The sequence below is a fragment of the Pseudochaenichthys georgianus genome, chromosome 6, assembly GCF_902827115.2.
Source record: "Pseudochaenichthys georgianus chromosome 6, fPseGeo1.2, whole genome shotgun sequence".
In the NCBI taxonomy this organism is placed as follows: domain Eukaryota; kingdom Metazoa; phylum Chordata; class Actinopteri; order Perciformes; family Channichthyidae; genus Pseudochaenichthys; species Pseudochaenichthys georgianus.
In genome coordinates this window covers 3055982-3079449 of record NC_047508.1, presented here as the reverse complement: position 1 = coordinate 3079449, position 23468 = coordinate 3055982, and the positions used below count along the sequence as shown (strand labels likewise).

Sequence of the window (23468 nt, the reverse complement as noted above, 5' to 3'; positions counted from 1 at the left end):
TACCGACAGAGTGGTCAGCTCGGACACTCTTTTGGCTGAAGTCAAGGCAAGCAGCATAGCTGCTGTCAATGACAGAGCCTTCAGGGAGGAGCGCTCCAGAGGCTCAAATGGTTCTGTGACCAGAGCCTCGAGCACCAACGGCAGGTCCCATTGCGGGGAGGAGGCGTGCCCTACTGGGCGCTGCCTCCTGACCCCCTGTAAAAACTGCGCCATAAGCAGCTGACTGAAGGCTGACCTGCCGCCAAATCCCTCATGGCTGGATGAAATGGCTGCTGTATACACTTTAATTGTGGAATAAGCAAGCCCCCTGTCCACCAGTAACTGTAGGACAGAATATAGCCCAGCGTACAAGACAGAGGCTCTAGACTCCTTTCTTCACACCATCGCTGGAATCCCAACTACTTTGGCCTGTAACAGGCTGTGGTGGATTCTGCTCTTGCTGCTTGGATAGTCTGAATAACCTCGTCAGACAGCCCCACCTGTCTCAGCCTGTCCCTCTCAGGAGCCTGGAGTGGTTGGCCCAGAGTGGGTAACGCCCGCATTGCACCTGCTTCTCGAGACAGTGCTCCCCAGACCTGAGGCACCGCCCAAGGCTGGCCCACCATCATCTGTGTCACCTCGGCAGTGCATACCATGGCGCCGAACGCCGACCTGGGGCCACTAGGATGACTGATAAATGTTCCTGTCTCACCCTCTCCAGGAGGGGGAGAATGAGACGCAGCGGTGGAAAGGCGTGGAGCAGCTTTCTTGGCCATGGCTCGTGTGCAAACGCGTCTTCCCCCAAGGGTGGATTGTCCCGCCGAGCCATGGAGAACCACAGGGCACAGTGGCTGTTGCGCCAGTTGGAGAACAGGTCCACCTCCGCTCTCCCGAACTGGGCGTGAACACCGTGATGTAGGAGGTCACTCGCCCCAGTGGAGTTCCCCTCCGCAGATGTTTTTGGGACCCCCAGTATCGGAGGTTGCCGTCCACTGAGGGGGGGATGGTCACCAGACGTAGTTTGTGCCTCTTGGGATCTAAACAAAGACCGGGAAACCACCTTTGCAGGCGACACATATGCAGTAATCCCAGTGGTACCACGGAGTGTGCAGCCGCCATCAGACCCAGAGTCTGCATAATGGTCAAAGCTGACACTGTCGCCCCCTGTCGCAGTCTGCAAACTGCCCGAAGCAGGGATGCCTGTCTGCTCTCTGATAGGGTGGCCCGTAATCTGCCTGCATCGAGCAGAACCCCCAGATACTGCACCTGCTGGTGAGGTATGGGGCTGCTCTTCTTCCAATTGACCACAATCCACTTGGATCAATTGGGCTGTGTTTGACCCTTCCCTGGACCTGGCCATGACTATGAGGTCGTAAAAGAAGACACTCATGCCATGGTCGCGAAGCGGCTGAAGCGCTGTGGCCATACATTTGCTGAACATGCGTGGGGATAGGGAGTAGCCTAATGGTAGTCTGTTGTACTCGTAGGCTACCCCCTGGAAGACAAAACGCAAATACTTTCTGTGCTTTGGAGCAATTTCGACATGAAAGTAAGCGTCCTTCAGGTCGATGGTTGTGAACCAATTGCCCGGCTGCACTAGTTCCAGTAATTGTTTTACATATGGAACTTTTTGCAGGCATTGTGCTGATTCAGGCTGCAAAGATCCAGAATGGGTCTGAACTCTCCTGTCTTCTTGGAAACCAGGAAGTACATGGAGTGTAAGGGAAACTTCTGCAGCAATAGAGAGTCAGGACTCACAAGGAGAGTTGGAGCTTTGATGTCAAACACTGATATTTATTACAAGTATACGGCCGGAGAAATTCACATCACAAGTTACAGAGCAGCCAGAGGTTCTGACTGCCCGGGTGGGTTGCCACATAAATTCTGCTGCGCCTCTCTCTCGATAGACCTTTGAACTAGTTCAGAGAGAGTAAACAACATAATTTGGGAGATAGACTAAACAGCTGGGCACCCTGAATTACTTGCGTCTGACCCTTAATGGCCTTGAAGCCAGCGTTCCCACAGCCGTAAACCATTTCGTGACCGAGAGTTGAACTGGTTTATCAAGATAGCTGGAGCCTCCCATTCTTTAAGAGAGATAACAGAGCCAGGGTTGGTCGTAAACGTCAACACACAGAAAAGGTTAAATATCTAGGAGTAAAGACAGAAATATTCCCTCACAGTTCCACTCTTTTTATCATTTAACCTTAAAACATTAGTCTAATAATAATTTGGTCAATACTTAAATCAATAGGCGTCTTCAGATTTGAGTGTGGTCATACACAACATCAATTACATCACAAAGAGCGGGGCAGAGGTTCTCTGCCCAGCCTGCTGCCTGCTGGGAGCAGATGGGCTGCCACGCTCCGCCGCCGTGGCCATCACCAGGAGGAAGTCCTGGCGGACAGACCTGGTGGTGGACTTCCATGGACGCCGGACCCGGAAGTGCCCGACAACGAGGAGTCCTCGTCATCCTCCTCCCCAGCAAACGGAGCCATATTCTTGTCCCCCAAACACTTGAAGCAGAGGTGGTGGGGATCGGCGCCCACTATTAAGCCAGGGCACGAAGGACCAGCCCGGGTCTCTAGAAGTACCATGAACTTATTTTTTCTTCTTTCAAACGTTTTTACTTTCTCTACATCCGTTGTTGCTCACTCGCTGAAGAGAAAAAGGATAACAGGATCAGGAGGCGTGGCCGCCTTATATGTGCCTGCGCGCGCATTCGGGTAAGCTCGCCCTGATTGGCCGCCTACATTTATGCAACTCAGTATGTGAATGCTCGCATAGCATGGTTAAGCGTAGTACCCATAGAGTCCAGTAGAGGGCGGAGCCTGTGTGAAATATAACCATATTCCTCCGGGATAAACTAAGTATTCTGATTCTGAAATATAATACAGCTCATTGCCCCAACCGTACAATTAACACACATTTTGTAAAGCTATTCATTGTATTATGTTTGTATAACTTTTTTTAGCTGGAGACATTAGTATGCATTGTGTTTAACAGCAGAAAGCAGCAGCAGCAGCGGTTATTGCACCAGCTGTTGACAGTTTTCAAAATTAAAGTCCTCCCTCCCCCCCCCCCCTTGCCCTCTGCAGTGCGCAGCATGGTGATGGAGACGGAGCGTCTGGTGGAGTCCCGGCGGCTCCTGGAGGCCCACGCCCGGCTGATGGATCTGGAGCGCTGGCAGGACGACATCTTGTGGCAGCTGTATGGGGCTGCTGGGCCGGCAGGAAGTGCCCTCAGCCCAGAGGAGCAGGAGCTGGTGGGCAGATACTTCTCTGGAGTCGGGCAGCTGGTGGACGCCCTGGGTACGAGAGCATATAAGCAGCATACAGAAAGTTTATGCAGTCATTTCAGTTTAATTAATTCTATGTATCGTAAGCAAACATATATGGCATCTATATTTGTTGTAGTTTAGTGCCCCATATTTTTGTATTGAATTAAACATTTATAAATAACTATAATCTCCTTATTCCAACAGGATTTATTTTAGGTATTGAAGTATTGAAATGTAATACCGTAACATAAAACCTCCTTCTTCATTTGACTGATTGTGTTTGGACTATATTACATGTTGTAGTGCCGTGAAAAGAGAGTCGGAGGCGGTGTATTAAGAATGGAGTTCCAATCTTTATTATCCATTAATATCAGAGAGGTTAACACATGAACTGCTCTGCCTGATGAGCTAGCAGGAATGGCAGCTAAAGCTACAGGTGTTCCCCACTAAAGGGTCCGTGTGGCAACACAATAAGCAAGGTGAATTATGGTCCCACATAGTGCTGCGTACCTGGACTCACATTCAGGTTCAGGTCCGGACTCAAGTCCAGAGGTTCAGGTTCAGGTCCGGACTTATAAGTCCGGACCTGAACCCATGGCTTGTGTCAAGTTGTGTGAGTAACTAAAGTGAACTTATTGTGAGCTAATTATCAATTGAAAATTAACTCATAATCAACTCAAATTCAAACTCGTCAGATTTATTGTGCTCCCTTCCAACTCGTGTCTACATTTCTCTACAAAGTACAAATGTAAAAAAAAAACTTTTTGCCACTTAGTCTACAAATGACTTATGACAGCAACTACAGTGAACTACTACAAAGTTCAAACATTTATTTCATTTACCAAACTAAAGTAACCAAACAGTCCCTGAGCTGACTGAGCCTAAATCCATAAAACGTTGCTGAAAGGTAGAGTGTAGAGTAGACTATACGCATTACACTGTTACACACCTACTATATAGTATAGGCTACACTGTAGTGACTGTACAATCAGAGTGTACTGTACTGTCTGTACACCATGTCTTTTCTACAACTCTACATGTGTACATTATACAGTACATACTACATACTAGGGCTGTGCATCTTCACTGGTCTCACGATTCGATTCGATTCGATTATGATTATCCTGTCAACGATTCGATTCGGTTCGATATCCCGGTGCATCCCGGTGCATCTCGATTCATACCAATGCGTTGCATCCTCAATTTTCTATATTACTGCACATGGCTTATTTTTCATCAATGCATACATGCAGTCAATACATATGAACTCTCTTTTTATTATTTAGAAAGTGCTTCAGAAATCAATAACATAAATGTCTTGACATTAATTTATAAACCAAAATAAATGAATTGTATAGGTCTAGCCTCCGTGTGTGAAGTTGTTCCATCCTCAAAAACAAAAAGCTAATGCTTCTGCAGTCTAGCTGCAGCTTCTAGCCACGGCCTTCTGTTAAGAAAGGACACTGAATGTCCTGAATGAGGCATCACACACAGGACGTGAGTCTGAACACAGCAGACAACAGGAGTATTTACAACAGCATATACAAACTAAAATACTGCATGTGGGTGCACACTTACATTCTCTGTTTTACTGTTACATAAATCCAATGAATGAAAGATACAATTAGCTTCATTATATCTCAGTGATTAAGTGAATAATAAAGTTTCTATCGGGTCACTATAAGCATGTCACTCATTATTTTCAGGGAGGGGGCGGGGCTTGGAGGAACGGAGAGGAGACGGTGATCGCGGAAGCTTTTTTCCTCCTGCCTTCACAAACTTTACACACGTATATATCATCTGAAAATTGCTAGAGGACATTCATACTCTGCAATCCAAGACTTAATTAAATCCACCAAAAACCTGACATGATTGTAACGCGATTATTTTTGAAAAACATAAATCCCTGTCTGTGTCTCTGAGCCGCAGCAACACGGAGTGATTCAGAGCGGGTCCTTCTGCTGTGGGTTCTGGACTGGTGTTCTTGTGTTGGTGGATAAAGCAGACTGCTCCGTGTTCGGTGTTGCTGTGCCGCTGTCACGTATGTTCCCTGATCTCTGCGTCACCGACCGATTTGATATTAAAGTGACAGAAAAAACGTTATAGTAAAGCCGTGGCCGGAAAATCAGGAAGCAACGTTACTACTCTATAACCGATTATCTTCCGTCACTGCATCGAGACCGAATCGTCCACGTCCGCATCGCAATGCATCGTAGAAACGATTATTTTCAACACCCCTACTACATACATAGTGATGTACATACATACTGGTGGAAAATGTTGTGATTTGTTTCCCTCAATTCCTGCATTCTAGTGAATTTTCATAGTAACACTGCACTTCAGACAACCTACAACTGGTGATGGTGTCTAGGTCTTTAAGTGTTAAACAGCTGAGAGCAGTCACTGCTGTTTTTTGTCCTGGTGGGCTACCCAGGCTGAGTGACAAGGTGGCATCCAGGAAACTGAAATGTGCAGGTCACTGCCATCGACACCAGGAACTTCCAGCGGGCAAGTTAGTACTCTGGGAGCCAACACACGGCACCGACCAAGAGGGCGCCCCACGCCAACATACGTGGAGGTGCTGAGGAAGGATGTGGGGGTGGAAAGCTCCACAGAGCTGGCCGGGTGTATGGAGGACCGTGAGGATTGGCGAACCCGTTGGCAAACTCGTCTAAGGACGACCTAGTAGTAGTAGTTCTTGATTGGCTCAAGTTCACACCTTTTTAGGGGCGGGGCTAGTGATGTTGTCCCGGGGATGCTTAGGAGTTGATAAAGGAGATAATCCCACTGACGTCATCATTTGATTCCAAAAGTGGGTCTGGACCATAGACTGTATATATAAATGGACGTAGGGTCCGTGACGTCACCCATAGGATTCTGCAGAGTTGCCGTGAAGCCCTTAGTAGGCGGAGTCGGCCACTAACGGCTCAACAGTGACATCAGAGTTCAACTCCCGCCTTCTCCAAATAAGGGCAAAGAGGCGGAGCCGAGGCGGGACCTGCTGCCACATAGCTGGAAGTTCTAGAGCTAGCTGAAGCTACCAAGCTAAGCTAACATGCTCCCCATCTGCACGCTGCCGTCGCATTTTACGTTTCTAAGGTAAGCAGCCATGAAACTATTCAGCAAAACTATAAATAATAATCTAAGTTATTGAGTTTTTAGCATAATACTTCAGAATCTTAAAACCCCTTAACGTTTGTATGCAATTGTGCTAAATTCAACACTGGAATCAAGCATATATTAATGTTTGCATGACATTAGTTATTTATATTTTGATATCACTTAACTATACATTTAAGTCAAGCTAAGGTACATGTGATGTTAGCTAGTTAGTGCTCTTACCTGTGAGGCCTCCTCCAAACAGCATAATAACCAGACTGTATTATTCAAACTAAGTACCAGTTCTAGATCATTGACTTTAGACAAACAATTCAAAAGACAAAATGTATTTAAAGACCAATCTTTATTTGAATGTGCCTCTTAACCTGAGATATTAGTTATACAGTAATAGTATTGACAATCTAAAAAAACTGAGCAACTCAACAGTCAACTTTATGTTTCTTATTGTCTAAAGCATTTATTATTTTCATTTTTCCCCTCTCATATTCAGTGTGGACGGATTGAGACAGCGTGGTGTCCAGAGGGCTGCAGAGACTTCAGGGAGAAACCTCCGTGTGATGGACGTTAGGGCTGTGCATCTTCACTGGTCTCACGATTCGATTCGATTACGATTATCCTGTCAACGATTCGATTCGGTTCGATATCCCGGTGCATCACGATTCATACCAATGCGTTGCATCCTCAATTTTCTATATTACTGCACATGGCTTATTTTTCATCAACGCATACATGCAGTAAATACATATGAACTCTCTTTTTATTATTTAGAAAGTGCTTCAGAAATCAATAACATAAATGTCTTGACATTAATTTATAAACCATAATAAATGAATTGTATAGGTCTAGCCTCCGTGTGTGAAGTTGTTCCATCCCCAAAAACAAAAAGCTAATGCTTCTGCAGTCTAGCTGCAGCTTCTAGCGACGGTCTTCTGTTAAGAAAGGACACTGAATGTCCTGAATGTGGCCTCACACACAGGACCTGAGTCTGAACACAGCAGACAACAGGAGGATTTACAACAGCATATAACAACTAAAATACTGCATGTGGGTGCACACTCACATTCTCTGTTTTACTGTTGCATAAATCCCATGCATGTATGAGATTAAGTTAGCTTCATTATATCTCAGTGATTAAGTGAATAATAAAGTTTCTTTCGGGTCACTGTCAGCCTGTCAGTCATTATTTTCAGGGAGGGGGCGGGGCTTGGAGGAACGGAGAGGAGACGGTGATCGCGGAAGCTTTTTTCCTCCTGCCTTCACAAACTTTACACACGTATATATCGTCTGAAAATTGCTAGAGGACATTCATACTCTGCAATCCAAGACTTAATTAAATCCACCAAAAACCTGACATGATTGTAACGCGATTCTTTTTGAAAAACATAAATCCCTGTCTGTGTCTCTGAGCCGCAGCGACACGGAGTGATTCGGAGCGGGTCCTTCTGCTTTTGGTTCTGGACTGGTGTTCTTGTGTTGGTGGATAAAGCAGACTGCTCCGTGTTCGGTGTTGCTGTGCCACTGTCACGTCTGTTCCCTGATCTCTGCGTCACCGACCGATTTGATATTAAAGTGACAGAAAAAACGTTATAGTAAAGCCGAGGCCGGAAAATCAGGAAGCAACGTTACTACTCTATAACCGATTATCTTCCGTCACTGCATCGAGACCGAATCGTCCACGTCCGCATCGCAATGCATCGTAAAAACGATTATTTTCAACACCCCTAATGGACGTCCTGTCTGTTGGTTTGGAGAGGACTGAGGGTCTTTCCTCTGCGAGAAGGACCAGGGCTGATGGAGGAGCCCATGCTGGGCAAAGCTGATACCAACTGCACAGGCCTAGTCTGTCACGTTATTTGACTAAATGTGTTTACTTATACATTTAATAGGTTTACACCTTCTGTCCATATGTGCTTTTTATTTAAAACATTTGATTAACTTTTGGTTCACATTTCAATAAATTGTATTTGTATTTGCATTCCTTTTGTCCATTATTCTTACTGAACATTTTAGATTACACATTCACATCTGACTGAAGATTGGCCCCATTTATTTGTGACGTTGCAAAACAAGGTAGGCTACATGTTGTGAAGCTCATAAAGTGAGGCAAATAGAAATAATCAGCAGATGGAGTGTAGATGTGGAAATAGCTGCATTCGATCAGCTGACTGTTACAATAAAAGTAGTTTCTTAGTGACATCAGCTTTTGATGTTCCTCTTGGATGTTCTTCTTGACCCTCAGAGAAGGAGAACATGTCGTGTCTTTCAGGCATGTCCTTTCCTAACAAAAATGACAGGAAACATAAAACATATTATTGCAGAACAAGTGTGTTATTTATGTGTTTGTGTGTTTAGGGGCTGTAGATATAATTATTTTGTAATTGTAATGTTTTTTTTTATTTTAACAGTGAGCTACAAAGACAATCAGATTATGAATGAACAGTATGAAGTTCATCAACATTGAAATATATGTTATTATCAAAATAATTATTTAACTGTTACAAAACGTAGTGCAACTGTAGAAGCTTGCTCTGTTGTCTCACTGAAAGAATAACTTTTACCACGTTTTTACAGACAATATTGAGAGATAAATAGTAGCAGTTCTCACTGTGTTAAATATCTTTGCCTTCAATACATTAAATTAGAAAGCTGACAAAATCATATTGCTAAATATCTAAATGTAACTTTTTGCATGGAATAAACCCTCAACGTAACTGATGTGTAGGTGATCTAGCATTTAGTATTGTTTATTGGAATGTATATCAATGTATTCAAGTCAATACTTCATTCATTTAAACCAATATTTTTTCTTGATTCTTTGTACAGTATGACAAAAGAGTCTTTGTACCTGAGCTGAAGTTCACTGCTGTGAGGAGTCTAGTTCTGTCTCTCACTCTCTGGTCCAGCCTGTCTGCCACCTGGACACCTTAAACAAACATATATATATGTAAAGTACCATGTGTACAAACAATATAACTGATTCTCTTCTGTTGAACATGTTGGATTGTGTATTGTCCGAGTCAGGGTCCTTTTTATTTTACTGTAACTTTGGAAGTTGTGTTACCAATGCTTACTGTTTATTTGATACCCATTTGGTAATGCAATTAATAAAAACAATAAGGGTTGGGTTCGTTCTTCAGATGACTGTGACGTTAACGTGTAAGCTCGATAATGAACTCCAGCTCAATCAACCATATTGTAATATCTGAGTAATCATCTTGAAATATGACATTAATAATTGTAATATACACACATCTTATTGTGAGGTTGATTTCACATACACTACTTCGACATTAGCTTGTCTACATACTTGAGCATAGCCAATTTAAATTAACCTTAGATGCATACAGTTCTACCTACATAATAAAATATCTCTAAGTTACAAGGATGTAACCTTATTTTATCAACCTCAAACAGAAGCCGTTTGTTCAACAGTATTATCCCACTTAACGCTTGTCTATTTCGTTTTAACCTTTATATATACAGTCTATGATTTTAACTTGGAGGCTACGATTAGCATCGTTAGCACCGATGTAGCTACCACTAGCTTACATGCTAACTCAAGCCTTACCATTCATTACGTAGCTGATTAAAATCATTAACACATAAATAAAGCACTCGAATTGTACTTACCGCATTCATGCACCGTCTGTTTTAACCGCAGAGCGAGTCACAATAGTCCGATATATAAGCATGAAGAACAAACAACCACGGCCGGCTCCAAGTTGTGTTTCCTGGATGAGCTGAGTAGGCAGAGTCCCTGTAGCTAGCTTCACGGAGCAGCTAGCAGAGAGACAAGAAGCTAACAGCGGCAGGCACTTGACAGAGCCGTCACTCAATGTGACCACGCCCTAATTTATGCCCAAACTTTAAGACCTAATATAAATAAAAGGGTCGTGTTAGAAAACAATTCACTCACAGATCCATAATCATGAAGGTGGAATCTAACTATATCGATAATAAAAATGTATGGAGCCAGGGACAGAAACATGTTTTTTTCTGCTGTAAAGTTGGGCATTTTAACATGGGGGTCTATGGAAATTGCTCCTTTCTGCAGCCATCGCCTATCGGCCAATATATAAACTGCAGTGTGTGGCACTTCCGTATTGGCTTCCCGGCTGTTCCCCAGAGTTTGCCGCTTGGTCTGGACTCGCGCCCATAGAGGCTGTTTACCAGTATAACGGCTCCCCCCAAAGTATAATTTATGGTTTTTTAAGTTTTTTTTACTCACTGAGCACTCATTGCCACCAACGCAAATGCAAATGAGTACTCACTGAGTAGAAAAAAACAAAAAACACACAAATTATACTTTGGGGGGAGCCATTATACTTTGGGGGCCCCCCAAAGTATTAACATGCTGTGGGAATCACTGGTCATGATTTTGCCCCTCACAAACTCCAGCTACAGTACTTGCCTATAGTTTTTTTGTTGCTAAAAGCCATCCTCATTTGCAGCCGTTTGGGGGCAGAAACACCAAAACAAAGAGTTCAAAGAGGCTAAAAATCTATTCACAGCTGAGATGGACTGCACATTTTGGTTCCGTTAATCTGTGGGTTTGTAACTACAAATGAAACCCCATCTATCACAATACACATGGTTCATGTAAATCATACATATATCGTGCAGCATTAAAACGTCTCAGGGAGGACAGTATTTGTCCTGAAATGTCATGTGATGTTCTGTTTGCATAAGTCAAATGAAAATTTAAAGTAGATTAAATTAATAATCTAACTGACAATGATACACTTAAAAAGTTGATGTGTTTAGCTTAGATATTGGATATTTGCATCATTAATGAAAAGGTATTACAAAAATCCAACATGTCCCCCCTGTGTGCAGGTAAGGAGCTGTGGGCGGTGGTGAGCAGCGCTCTGGCTCTGGCCCGACAGAACCCAACACCATTCGTATCAGCGGTGAGGATTGTGGAGCGGGAGGAGGCCCTGGACCGAGCTCTACCGGAGGAGAGAGGGGGGGCCAAAGGCCACTCCAGGCCCCTGCCCTCCGGACGACCCCGCTGTTGGAGAGCCAGCTTCTTCCAGGTCAGAATCCAGCACAACACAACACCTCACCTTTAATCATTACCTCTTTCACATTTCTGCTGTGTCTTACATTTCCCCCATCAGGTGCTGGAGGAGGCGGTTCAGGCCAGGTTCCGCAGTGTCTCCTACCTGCACACGCGGGGCCCCGGGCTCGCAGGCCACCTGTCGGCTCTCCAACACGGCATCATGGCTGACCTCGCCACAGTGTGCCACCTGCTAGAGCACTGTGTCCCCCCACATTACCAGCTCACAGCAGCCTACCTGAGGGCCAGCCACCACTGCCTACATGCTCACCTGGCACAGGTCAGTCACGCAGAAACAAAACAATAATACATTATCTCTTCATTATCTAGAAAAGTTAAAGGGACTAATATTATCTCTGTAAGTCTGTGAGTTCAGCGTGCATGCAGGGGCGCCGCCAGGGATTTTGGGCCCCATGAAAATATATCACATTGGGCCCCACCACCAGGCACAGCCCACTTTGACATTACCGGAGGTTCCCCACCCCTGCTTTAATATAATAACATTAGTATTAATATCATAACCAAAATGTCTGTGATTAACATTTTGTTTACAGACTGATCACTCAATGCTTCAAACTGTCCATCATCCTAAATAGACTAAAAGCAGTTTTTTGTTTTATATAGATCATTGGCTATGTGGGAAAATACTGTGTTTGAAATGTATAATTTAAATTAGATTTAAATTATACATTATAATGGAAGTCATTTTTCCAAAAGTCCAGTCATTTTTGCCGGGCCAGCTCAGATGATTGGTCGTGCTTTTTACAGCGCCACGGCTTCCACAGATGACATTTTTGTATGTATTTATTGTCAAAGCATTTAATATATTCATTGCTATCGGGATGTTAAGAGCATTCCATGGAATATAACAAAAAGTGTTTCTGAAGTGAATTACCTACCATACCTTTAAATATCAGCTAAAAGAGCAGTGAAATTAAAAACCTCTGAATTTTCTGTAAAGATATTAACAGTACTTAATGTCAGCTTAGTAAACAAAAAAACATTAGCTAACAGACTAATTTCCACCACTCATGGACCACACCCACCTTTTCTTGTGAAAAACTGGGTGAAATACTGTCGCCCTTTAGTCCCTCTCTCTTGTCTTTCTCTCCTTTCTCTTCTTTTCTTAGAGCCTGACTTTTTTGGTCGTTGAAACATGGTACAACACACATATGCACACATGCTTTCACTCTCTGCAAGTGCCGGTGCCACACCGTGTTTGGAGGCAGGACCAAACCATTACATGTAAACAGAGGCTTTGGGTAATTAACTTTTGGAAGAAAATAAGTTAAATGAATCGTAGGTTTAGTGAGTAATTTATCAATATAACGTTCTATTAATGTGAATTATTGAGGATTGATGAAAGGTTACCTACATTTTTTTTCTTAATGTTCTGAATATTTTGGGGCCCCTGTCAGTCACGGGCCCTTAGAATCGTCCTAACTTTTCACCCCCTTACGGCGCCCCTGCGTGCATGTACATGTGTCTCTCTTTCCAAAACTAATCTTGCATTTTACATGAATCCACAATATGTTTAGTCAATAAGTTTGTTGTCTCTCTTATACAGTGCCTTCATTGACTGCTGGCTTTCGCTTAACCGGCCTGTAGGAGCCACACGTGATCAAAGTAAAAGCAAAAGACATTTCTTTGCCACAGCTTGGCAAATCTCTCAAGTACTCTGTTATCAACTTTATGACCCACTAAAATAAGGCAAGATACAAAATGAATAAATCACAGTTTTTAGCTTCTTTGTAACCATCTTGACTGTGAGGGAGCCAGAAGGGAACATTGAGTGAGATGCAACTCTTCCTTGTTTATGAGGGGAGAGGGACATACAGTTTTCTACTGAGTGACTTTTTCTAACATCGTTTTCTGCTATACATGATTATTTAAGGTTCTAAATCTTAACTGTTCATATAATATAGTTAGAGGCATGAGACTTTATACAACGTTTTTTTGTATTATTCAATAAACTGTTCTTATTAATATTTTCTTTATCAGCTCATTTCCCTTTGGCAATCACCAGCTGGAGTGTGTAGATGAATCATCATTTTTACAACTATTTCCAAACTAAGTGATACTTGTGGCCTAGGTTAGCAGCTGGGACCTGGAGAGTGGAGAAATCTTCGCCGTGCTAAACTGGGTGCTACACACCTACAACAGGTGAGAGGCAGGACCTGCACACAGTTTCATATTCTGTAATATATTCTTTGTTTTCTGTCTGTGTGGGGTTCTTTTAGCTCTAAATCTATCCATATTTCCCTTAATTACCATTTAATAGAGCAGAAAATAACCCAAATAATGTCATTAATCACTTTCATCAGTTGTGAATTGTAAATCCCAGCTTTCATAATATAGTTCAGGGGTACATTAGTCTAAATCAGTGATACACAAGCTGAACCCCGGAAGTCTTGCAAAATGATAAACCAGAAAGAAAGAAAGACGGAAAACCAATTCTGTGTCACATAAGTTATTTACTTTTTCACTTCTCTTGAATATTTGCTCTGTTCTTTGCACCTGTTCAGACTACTTTAAAACATCTATCTGAGCTGCTTCTAGGTTGACCACATATGTAACCGATGAGCAGTGAGAGTGTTTGGCTTTAAAGAGTCATGAAGACCTCCACCACATTGTGCTGCCCAAATAAAAAGTTGATTATCGCGCCATGATAACAATTTTTTATTCCACTTTCATTCAGTGTTCAAATGAACCTGTTGAATATCGTTTAAAATGAAATGCTCAGAGTCTGAAGGTCTTGATTTGGCAGCCCAGACATGATGGGTCAGCCGGAGCTGGAGGCTGAGATGGAGAAGCTGGAACTGGGACCCCTGATCTCCACCGAGGGACTGGAGCAGCTGCAGAACAAATACGTGCAGAGTGTTCGGGTGAGTCCACCATGAACACTTGTTTAAACCTGTAGCTTAAGTAAGTTCAGCACGCAGGTTTAGAGTTTTCAAGGTCCCCTATTATACTATTTTTCAACAATATATTACAGGTCTCAGATATATACAGAACATGTCTCTGAAGTGTTTGGCTGAAACACCAAACAGATCATTGTAGCATCCCATAAACCCCTCTGTTTCAGCCCTGTTCCAAAAGTGCTGATTCTCTGGCTGTAGCTTTGAATGCTAATGAACTGCTGCTGGCCACGCCCCTGTGATTAGTTTAAAAAAAACACAATGGTGCTCAAGGAGGAGATTCAGGTGATAAGGTAGGGGGGGGGGTTACCTTGGTTGGTGATTGGCTAATGGTCGGCATCACAAAGTGGCCAAGATTTGATCAGCTCATTTTCAGACATAATACATTATCTCTTCATTATCTAGAAAAGTTAAAGGGACTAATATTATCTCTGTAAGTCTGTGAGTTCAGCGTTCAGTTCATGTGTCTCTCTTTCCAAAACTAATCTTGCATTTTACATGAATCCACAATATGTTTAGTCAATACGTTTGTTGTCTCTCTTATACAGTGCCTTCATTGACTGCTGGCTTTCCCTTAACCGGCCTGTAGGAGCCACACGTGATCAAAGTAAAAGCAAAAGACATTTCTTTGCCACAGCTTGGCAAATCTCTCAAGTACTCTGTTATCAACTTTATGACCCACTAAAATAAGGCAAGATACAAAATGAATAAATCACAGTTTTTAGCTTCTTTGTAACCATCTTGACTGTGAGGGAGCCAGAAGGGAACATTGAGTGAGATGCAACTCTTCCTTGTTTATGAGGGGAGAGGGACATACAGTTTTCTACCCGAGTGACTTTTTCTAACATCGTTTTCTGCTATACATGATTATTTAAGGTTCAGGTTGTTATATAGATGGATCAGGACAAAAAGAGAAACTGAGACTTAGAGAATCACTTTACACAGAGGGGACACATATTTATGTATAAAAGACATGAACAAGTGGATTTTGCATAGTAGTAACCTTTAAAGACGTTACACAGTAACACGACCACACATTTTATGCTGGTCATCCATCATCAACATTTAGTAAAAGGACATCAGTTATCTTTTTGAAAGGTACATGCTGAGTACCTTGAGATAGAAAGTAGGTAGTAACCACATACAGAAAGTAATGACGGAGAAATCCACGAGATCTGTGTAGTTATACAACGTGCGTGTCCATGCTGTTGTTCGTACAGAAGAGTGTGTCAGAGTGGATGCACAAAGCTCTGCAGGTGGAGCTGCAGGACTGGCAGAGAGACCAGGAGCCGGACACAGACCATGAAGGCTTCTACCTCACCAGCCTGCCCACCATCATCACACAGGTACACAGGCCATACACAAACACTGCACTAAAAACGGATACCACTTTGGTGCAGTGACCCTGTAGATGTATCCAGTCATTTGTCATACAACATGTGTATTTGGTGCAGATTTGTTTGTTTTGTGTTTGGTAGATGCTGGAGGACAACGCCCGGGTGGCTCTGATGATCGGGACGTCTCTCAGAGATCAGATGATTCAGATGGGCCTGTATGAGATGGAGAATCTCATCAATAGGTGTGAAATATTTTATATAATGTGCCTAATTTGTATTCAGTATTTCAAGCAGGCATGTGTTACATTCACCCTTTCATTCACTTCCATCCTAACAAATCAGGTTTCGAGAAGCTCTGGTGGAGTTTGGGAAGGAGCATCGCAGGGATCCAAGCAAAGACAAGAACAAGTTCTACCTCCACTACCTGCTGGCCTCCATCAGCAACTGCATCATCCTCAAGTGAGATTATAGATGATACGTGCTACTCATGTTCTTCTACTCGAGACGTATTTAGCCACAACTTCTATGGCATGAGCTACAAACATCACATGCATTGTGAAGGAGTGGGAGCAGCATGCTACTATTTTTTACTCAACCTATTAAAAAGAGCTTTTCTTTTAATCAGCTAAAATGCATTTGCAGGTGTTCATACAAGTTATTGGGTAGTTGGTGAACACGGTCAACCCGACAGCTCCAATGACCTGCCATTCCACATCAACACATTACGATGGCAAAAATATGTTCTCATATATTTTCTGAGACAAACATAACAAGAAAAGCAGCAATGGACAATGCTTATGCATAAACAAATAATAACAGTAGTAGGGGCGGGGGAGGGATTAAACTGTTAATTTATTTTATGCATGTATTGCTACAGTATATAACATGTTGTGTAACCATGGAAACACTTTCTTACAGCATGGTCTTACATCAGCGCATCTATTCCGAAATAAAAATGTAATTTCATCAGTATCTTTCCTTATGGATGCTCACAATATTAGCCTCAGTGGTCATTATTGATATCCAGAGTGAATATTGGGTCCAATAATGTGTTTTTTATATTACAAAGTGATGATTAGATTGAGGAATGAGCTTATTGTAACCGTAACTTGTTTTCTCTCCTCTCAAGATATGACAGGGCCTGCCTCCTGCAGCTTCTTCAAAAACCTAAATTAAATGAAAATAAATAACGAATCCAGGCCTTAATAACACCCTGTCTGTCCCCTGTGTTCTCCACAGGAAGTCCACAGTGAGCCTGCAGCAGCAGCAGTCGTCCCGGTCTGCAGGACAGTTCTCTCGGACCCCCCCCAACCCCCTGGCCGCTCTGGACCGGGCGGTGCGGCGGGCCTGTCGCCTGGTGATGGATCAGCTGCTGCTGGCTCTGCTGCCCCTCCTCCCCGGCCTGATGACCCGACACTGGCTGGTCCAGGGAGACCCCACCCCCAAACTCTGCAGCGTCCTGGAGCTTCACCTGGAGCTGTACGGCCATGTGCGGCCCCCCTGCAGAGAGGTCCCAGCTTTACTCACACTTGTGTTTTATCTATAAAGACAATCATCACTGGTATATCTGCTGTGGACCATTTATGTTTTATAAAACCCAGTGTTTAGAGCTTAAGAATTGTGGGTCATCACACATTAAACTCTAAAGACATTGGAGTATAGAATGCATGTTTTTTTGCTATAGAAAGAAATATCCCAAACTCTCAAAATTGTTGAGTTCATGAAAGAACACGGTTTTAGCCTTTAGGATCTCACCTTCAGCAGTCGATCAATATTTCGTGTGGATATTCAATCTTTCAATTTTACTATTGTAAACAAAATATATAGATATATCTCTAAAAACACTTTGGACAGCATAATATTTATGTGTAGATGTAGAAGACGTGTCCTTTGTCCATACTGAATCTGTGTGTGTGTGTGTGTGTGTGTGTGTGTGTGTGTGTGTGTGTGTGTGTGTGTGTGTGTGTGTGTGTGTGTGTGTGTGTGTGTGTGTGTGTGTGTGTGTGTGTGTGTGTGTGTGTGTGTGTGTGTGTGTGTGTGCAGCGCCTGCAGGAGGAGGCTCAGTGGCTGCTGGTGGTGGAGTACGTGCGAGCTCTGATGCAGAAGAAGCTGGTGTGTCGCGGCGCTGAGGAGAGGAGGCAGCTGGCCCAGCAGGTGGTGCAGGACAACCAGCAGTTCAGAGAGATCCTCCACGGCCTGGTGAGGGGTTCATACACATTTTGTATGAAGGGTTTCTCAAAGGCCGGTTTTATAGCAAAATTATGAGTATAGTAGATTACACACTTTCTTTATGCTGCTGTAGTTTTAGAAGTTTTATCACCAAATGGAAAAGTGCCATATCGAAATCGCAGTTAGCCAAATATTTGGTCAAAGCTAAATATCTGAAACAATCTGAATAAAGTATTGTGGTGCTGCAGAGAAGTCCCAGACTTCAAGTTTAAACCTAAGTATAAGTAAAACATTTATATAAATAATATAATATAATAATATAATATATCATCCTTTCTCTGCCACTACCTGCTTTGTTGTCTGCACTGTAGTGACACCTGTTTCATCGACAATATAAATCATGTTTGGAGGGAATTGATGCCATTAAAACAAATCAGAATAAAACAAACAGCCCTAAATATATATCTTGGTAAATATAGCTGGTTGATTTGTCAATATTTCTGTCTTTTGCCACTGCTCTGAGGGATTTTGCCACTGCTCTGAGGGATTTTCCACCCTCACCATCAGTGGCTCTCTCCATCTCCTCAGTCTTTCTCTTGGCGTGATGGCTTTACTACAATGTTTAAAACATAAAAAAATTAATCAGTTGTGTAAAACTGCTTTGAAATACCATTTTATACTACAGAGACTTAACTTAACTTCCGTGCCTCATGGGAGGTTCAGTTAACCACTTTGCACAGCATGTGGCTCACTGTCTATCTTAATCCTTCATGCTAGTCTTTAGCTAAATGATTTACGCAGTTTTACACCTTGCTAAATAACCAACATGTATGATACATATTTTCAGAACTGGATACATTTGCTTTGAAGATTCTGTAATTATACCTGACATGTGGTAAAACATGGTTTATTGTGAAACAAACACATTTACCACTTTAACATGTGCTTCTCTCCATCACAGAGCAATATAAATGATGGGTGCTTCCTGAATGTATGGTCACATGACAACACATGTGTACAGTTCCCTAGATACAGGAGGGGGGTCATCTTACCCACTCTGCCCTACCATATCACTCATGTGTGTGTCTGTGTGTAGGAAGGAGAAGGGTCAGTACCTGAAGTGAACCCTCTGGCCTTACTACCCGTCCTGGCTGACTTCATCAGACTGAAAGACCCCAACATGCTGACTCTGGAGGTCTCTGGACTGGCAGCCAAATACCCCGACATCAGGTAATCTGACCGCCCCCGATGTATAGTTCAATAACCATACTATCAATTATAATCAAATTCAATTATCTTGAGGGGCGGCAGCAGCTCAGTGCGTAAGGACTTGGCTTAGGAACAGAGGGGTTGCTGGTTCAAATCAAGTGCCTTTGAGCAAGACCCTAATCCCCGGGTGCTGTATATACAACAGCTGCCCCCTGCTCCGGACACTAAAGCTCCTTACACAACACACTCTCACTCCCTAAGCGTCCAATAGCGACGTTTGGTCAGTGTCCGTGGCGTCCAATTGTGACGCTCCTAGGCTCCTTCAGCGTCATAAAGGGACGCAAATAGCTTTCAACTGATTGCAATGTATTCCCATCTGCGTCAGGATTTGACGCTCATGGAAGCACGGCATTCGTTTATGTCGGCTGCCCTTAAAGGCAATGTGAGCGTCCATTCCCATTGGATAGGAGAATTGTACACCCGGAAGTATGTATTCCTCTTACTGTCGATTGATTTTACAGTGATATCTGCACTACTCATCGACTAAAATATACCAGATTATCCTTGTTAATTACACAACATTGATTGGTTTAAATTGTGTGCAATGCTCTTGTATTTTTCCCCTTCGAAACAAATATTTTTTCGGAGTAAAGGATGGCAGAAGACACTACACTACCCAGAATCCCCAGCTATCGTTTGGACTACACCATGTGCTCTGTTTGACAAACCCCGTGATAGTCCTCAAGCTCTGTGATTGGAGAGTGTGCTCCGAGGGTTAAGCCGTATCTCGAACAACCCAAAGCACAAGTCCCGACGGAACGTCGGCTCACGTCGCCTCACGTCTCCTGCGTCTTGGCCATGTTTCGCACTGGAACACACCGCAAAGACTTCAGCCGACGGCCAAGCAGCACATCCGAACTGCGCATGCGTGAGTGGCAATAACTCTCCTTACCAGCAGGTGGCGGTAGTGTGTATTCGTTATTCAAAAGAGGCAACAACCGGAAGACAGATACACCGAGAGAAGAAGAACAGACTGCGTGATATAAACAACAAATAGCGTGTGCGTTCCATTTTCACTCTACAGCGAGAAGCTCAGGGGGCTTTCCCGAACCTGTGTCGAGAGCTGGAGTTAAGTGAAATCTCAGATTTGCCTTCTTAATGGTTTGTTTGTGTTCCTCACTTCAGTTTCGCTTCTCATGCACTGATTCGCTAAGCTGAACAGCCAATCAGAGTGATTTATTTGGCCGACGGCCTTTGGCCAACAGCCTCCCGATTCAACATGTCGAATCGGCGGCGGAAGGTGTCGGCACGGCCGAAAAGACACGACGGTGCAGTACACACCAATCTGAGTAGGACGACACAACGCTCATCGACGGCCCGACATCTTACGATGCCGAAAATCGTCTCGGTGTGTAAGGACCTTAAGATGGAGGTCAGTCCATACAAAACCAGCTGGCAGGGCCGTCCCTCCCTACAGGCCGATCATGCAGACTGCGTGGGGCCTCACCTTGCGGAGGGTGCCTCAACTGAGCCGAAAATGCGGCACACCTATGCGCTTATGCGGCGCAATTAGTGTGGTGCGGCACGGTTTCGCCGCTGCGAGGCCCCACTAGCACCTGCCCCTCGTCGACGCTCGCGAAACAGAGGGCCTCATCATATGACTTTGCCTGATGTTGGCCAGAGACAGCTGGTCACTGGTTCAAGTACCGCACAGACCAAAAATATAGCGAGTTCGCTTACTGGGAAGGGAACTAAAGAAGTGTCCTTAGCAAGGCTCCATAGTGCCCAAACATGGCAGCCCGTCGCCGGGACACGTCTCCATTAACGCATGTGTTTGTGCATGTGTGTATTTGAACTGTAACTGTATATCTATCAACAACAGAGTAAGACCTGATTTTCTCTAGGGGATTATTAAAGCATGGCATCATTTTAAAGAGTTATATGTCCATTTCCGATGTTAACCATTTAAAGACATGAATATTTTGTAGCATTTGACCATGTTTTTCTGTCCACTCAGTGAAGAGCACGTGTGTGTGCTGCTGGATATCCGTGGTGATGTCTCCAGGGACGTCAGAGGGGCCGTACTGGACCTGTTGGAGCAGAGCGCCCCCCCTCTGCCTGCAGGTTATCGGCCCATCTTCACTGACATCCTGGTACCTCCCTCCATCATGGCCTTCTGTCTGACCACTGCCAAGTGTGCATGACATTAACTCAAACTGCCTTACAGACTCATCAATAGGCTGGGAGAGATCATCACTCTCTTCTTTATTCCCCACTGAAGTGCAGGGAGGGTTCAGGGTCCTACCAGGGGCTACTCTGCAATATGTTGAGTGATGGCAGTGACACATTTTCTTTTACTTCATCTACAATTTACCAAGACTATAGCTTGTCGTGGTCTGAGGCTGACTTTTCAGAATCTATGAGCCACTACAGCTGACTAGAGCGGTGCAGTGGTGATATACTTTTGTAGGCCATCCCGGAAAGAAGCATCGCAAGGGCTCCCTTGCCAAAAGGCAATTTGTTTTCTTTAATGGATTTAGGGTTATTCCAGAAAATACAATATTTTGCAAAAACAGGCTAGGCTATAAACAAACTACTCGACAGTCACATGGCTGCACATCACCACCGCTAAGCTAAAGGTGGCTAATGCTTGGCGTTATGACTTTAATTAGTCTTATTCAGACATCCAACGTTTGTCACACATATAGAAGCTTCAGACATTCATCAGTGGGGTATTTGCTGACATATTTATGTCGTAAAACAAAACACGAGCTTGTGTTAACCACAGATCTTATTTCAGGCTTCTAACAAAAAACATTAAAAAAAAACGTAAACTTTGAGACGAGAGAACCGGATGTGCTAAAATTATAGTTAATTTTTGCTCATTCCTGCACCACTCTATTGGTTACAAGGTTAAATAATATATTCTGCTCCGTTGCGATTTATGCTACTGATTTACAGTTTTACAGCATTTGAACAACAAGCGCAAAAGTTTGGAACTGGTTTATTTAATCCTGTTAAAACATGATGTCAGTAAATGTCTCACAGCTTCATCACATGTCTCAGTGTGTGCTAACTTGGCTAAGGCATGATGAAGTTAAACAGATGATGCAACCTTACAGGCTCAGCTCACTGCAAACACATTGCATGGACAGTACGTTTTAGCTGCAGATACATAAGAAATTGGCATGGCCACATATTACTGCTGAAAGTGTTATTCAGAAACATGTTACACTTCCTGAATCCTCCTGACCAATAACAGCCATAGAAGAGAGGAATCAGCAGCCTATGAGATATTCAGGGTTTACTTGTATATCTTTTCCACTGTAAAGGCAGAGACTTCCTGCTGAAGAAATTGGAGTTTGGCATCTGGTGTATTCTGTAAAAAGCCAAACAGTGGTCACAATATGAACAACTAAAAAGCATCTGAGTGATAGTTTACGTATGTAACAGATGAATGACATATGTACGTTATACGACTGTTAAGAGTATACAGAATATTTTATCCAAGGATCATACCAGTACAGTCTGGATTTAAACTTTTCAGGGAGACTGCGAACTAATACTCCCTGAGGAACCTGGGCTGCTAATTCATTACTTTATCATCATCTTTACCAACAGTCTTTCCTGATATTGTCTTGTGTATTGTATTTGTCCAATTTTAACTTGTTCATATTGGGTTTTTTATTTCAATTTTGTAATGTATTTATTGTATTTATGTATTATTTGTAAGCTGTTGCGTTTTGAATAGTGTTTCCTTTTAAAAATATATTTCCCTTGTAACAGGTGCCTGTTGTAAACTCTATCAGAGAAAATGCTTCAATACATTTTTTTAATTCAAAGTGTTGTCTTGTATTATGATTATTATTATTACTTTGACATAAATCCAGTAGGAATATAAAGAATTGTGCGTCATTTGTTTTTCCTTCCTAAAACCAGTACACAGAAAATAAGCTGCTGTTTGAGGCTGCCTTTACTGACTCAAAGAAAAAATAATGAACCTGTTGTGTGACTCCTTCATAAAAAAATAGATTTGACCTCAAACTAGAATACTTACACTTAAAATACTTAAACTTGAACTACAAAACTTAAACCTATAACTTCACCTCCCACATGTACCATACCAAGGCCAGCATAACCTCCACCTGGTTCCATCTCAAAGATGGGCTCAACCAAAAAATGTAATATATAATAAGACAGTGTATTACTGTTCCATGTATGTTATTCTCTCCTATACACAATAACATTGTTTGCAGTGTTAACATTATATATTGTTTTTTTATTATAAATGTGTTCAGTGTAATAAATCATAAATCATTTATAAAAAAATGCCTGAACTTAAAAATCGTTGTTGTGAGATTCCAGAGAAGCTGCAAAGTACTGCAGGAAGTGTGGGA

At 42.9% G+C, this 23468-nt stretch overlaps 1 protein-coding gene across 4 annotated transcripts in view; it reads left to right on the top strand.

Moving 5' to 3' along the window:
• exoc3l1 (exocyst complex component 3-like 1) overlaps positions 1-23239 on the top strand; it is a 65602-nt gene extending 42363 nt beyond the window's left edge. For 2 of the 4 annotated variants that reach the window (XM_071203425.1, XM_034085504.2), the window contains 12 exons: positions 3078-3290; positions 11216-11415; positions 11500-11718; positions 13531-13601; positions 14206-14323; positions 15577-15702; positions 15835-15935; positions 16036-16152; positions 16933-17203; positions 17737-17892; positions 18959-19092; positions 21089-23238. In XM_071203425.1, the coding sequence (XP_071059526.1) occupies positions 3078-3290; positions 11216-11415; positions 11500-11718; positions 13531-13601; positions 14206-14323; positions 15577-15702; positions 15835-15935; positions 16036-16152; positions 16933-17203; positions 17737-17892; positions 18959-19092; positions 21089-21275 (1913 nt within the window). In that variant the 3' untranslated portion in view covers positions 21276-23238. Of the gene's footprint in view, positions 1-3077; positions 3291-11215; positions 11416-11499; positions 11719-13530; positions 13602-14205; positions 14324-15576; positions 15703-15834; positions 15936-16035; positions 16153-16932; positions 17204-17736; positions 17893-18958; positions 19093-21088 lie in introns of all 4 variants that reach the window. The other 2 variants (XM_034085505.2, XM_034085506.2) reach the window with 2 other exon arrangements.
• Positions 23240-23468: the final 229 nt, after the last annotated feature.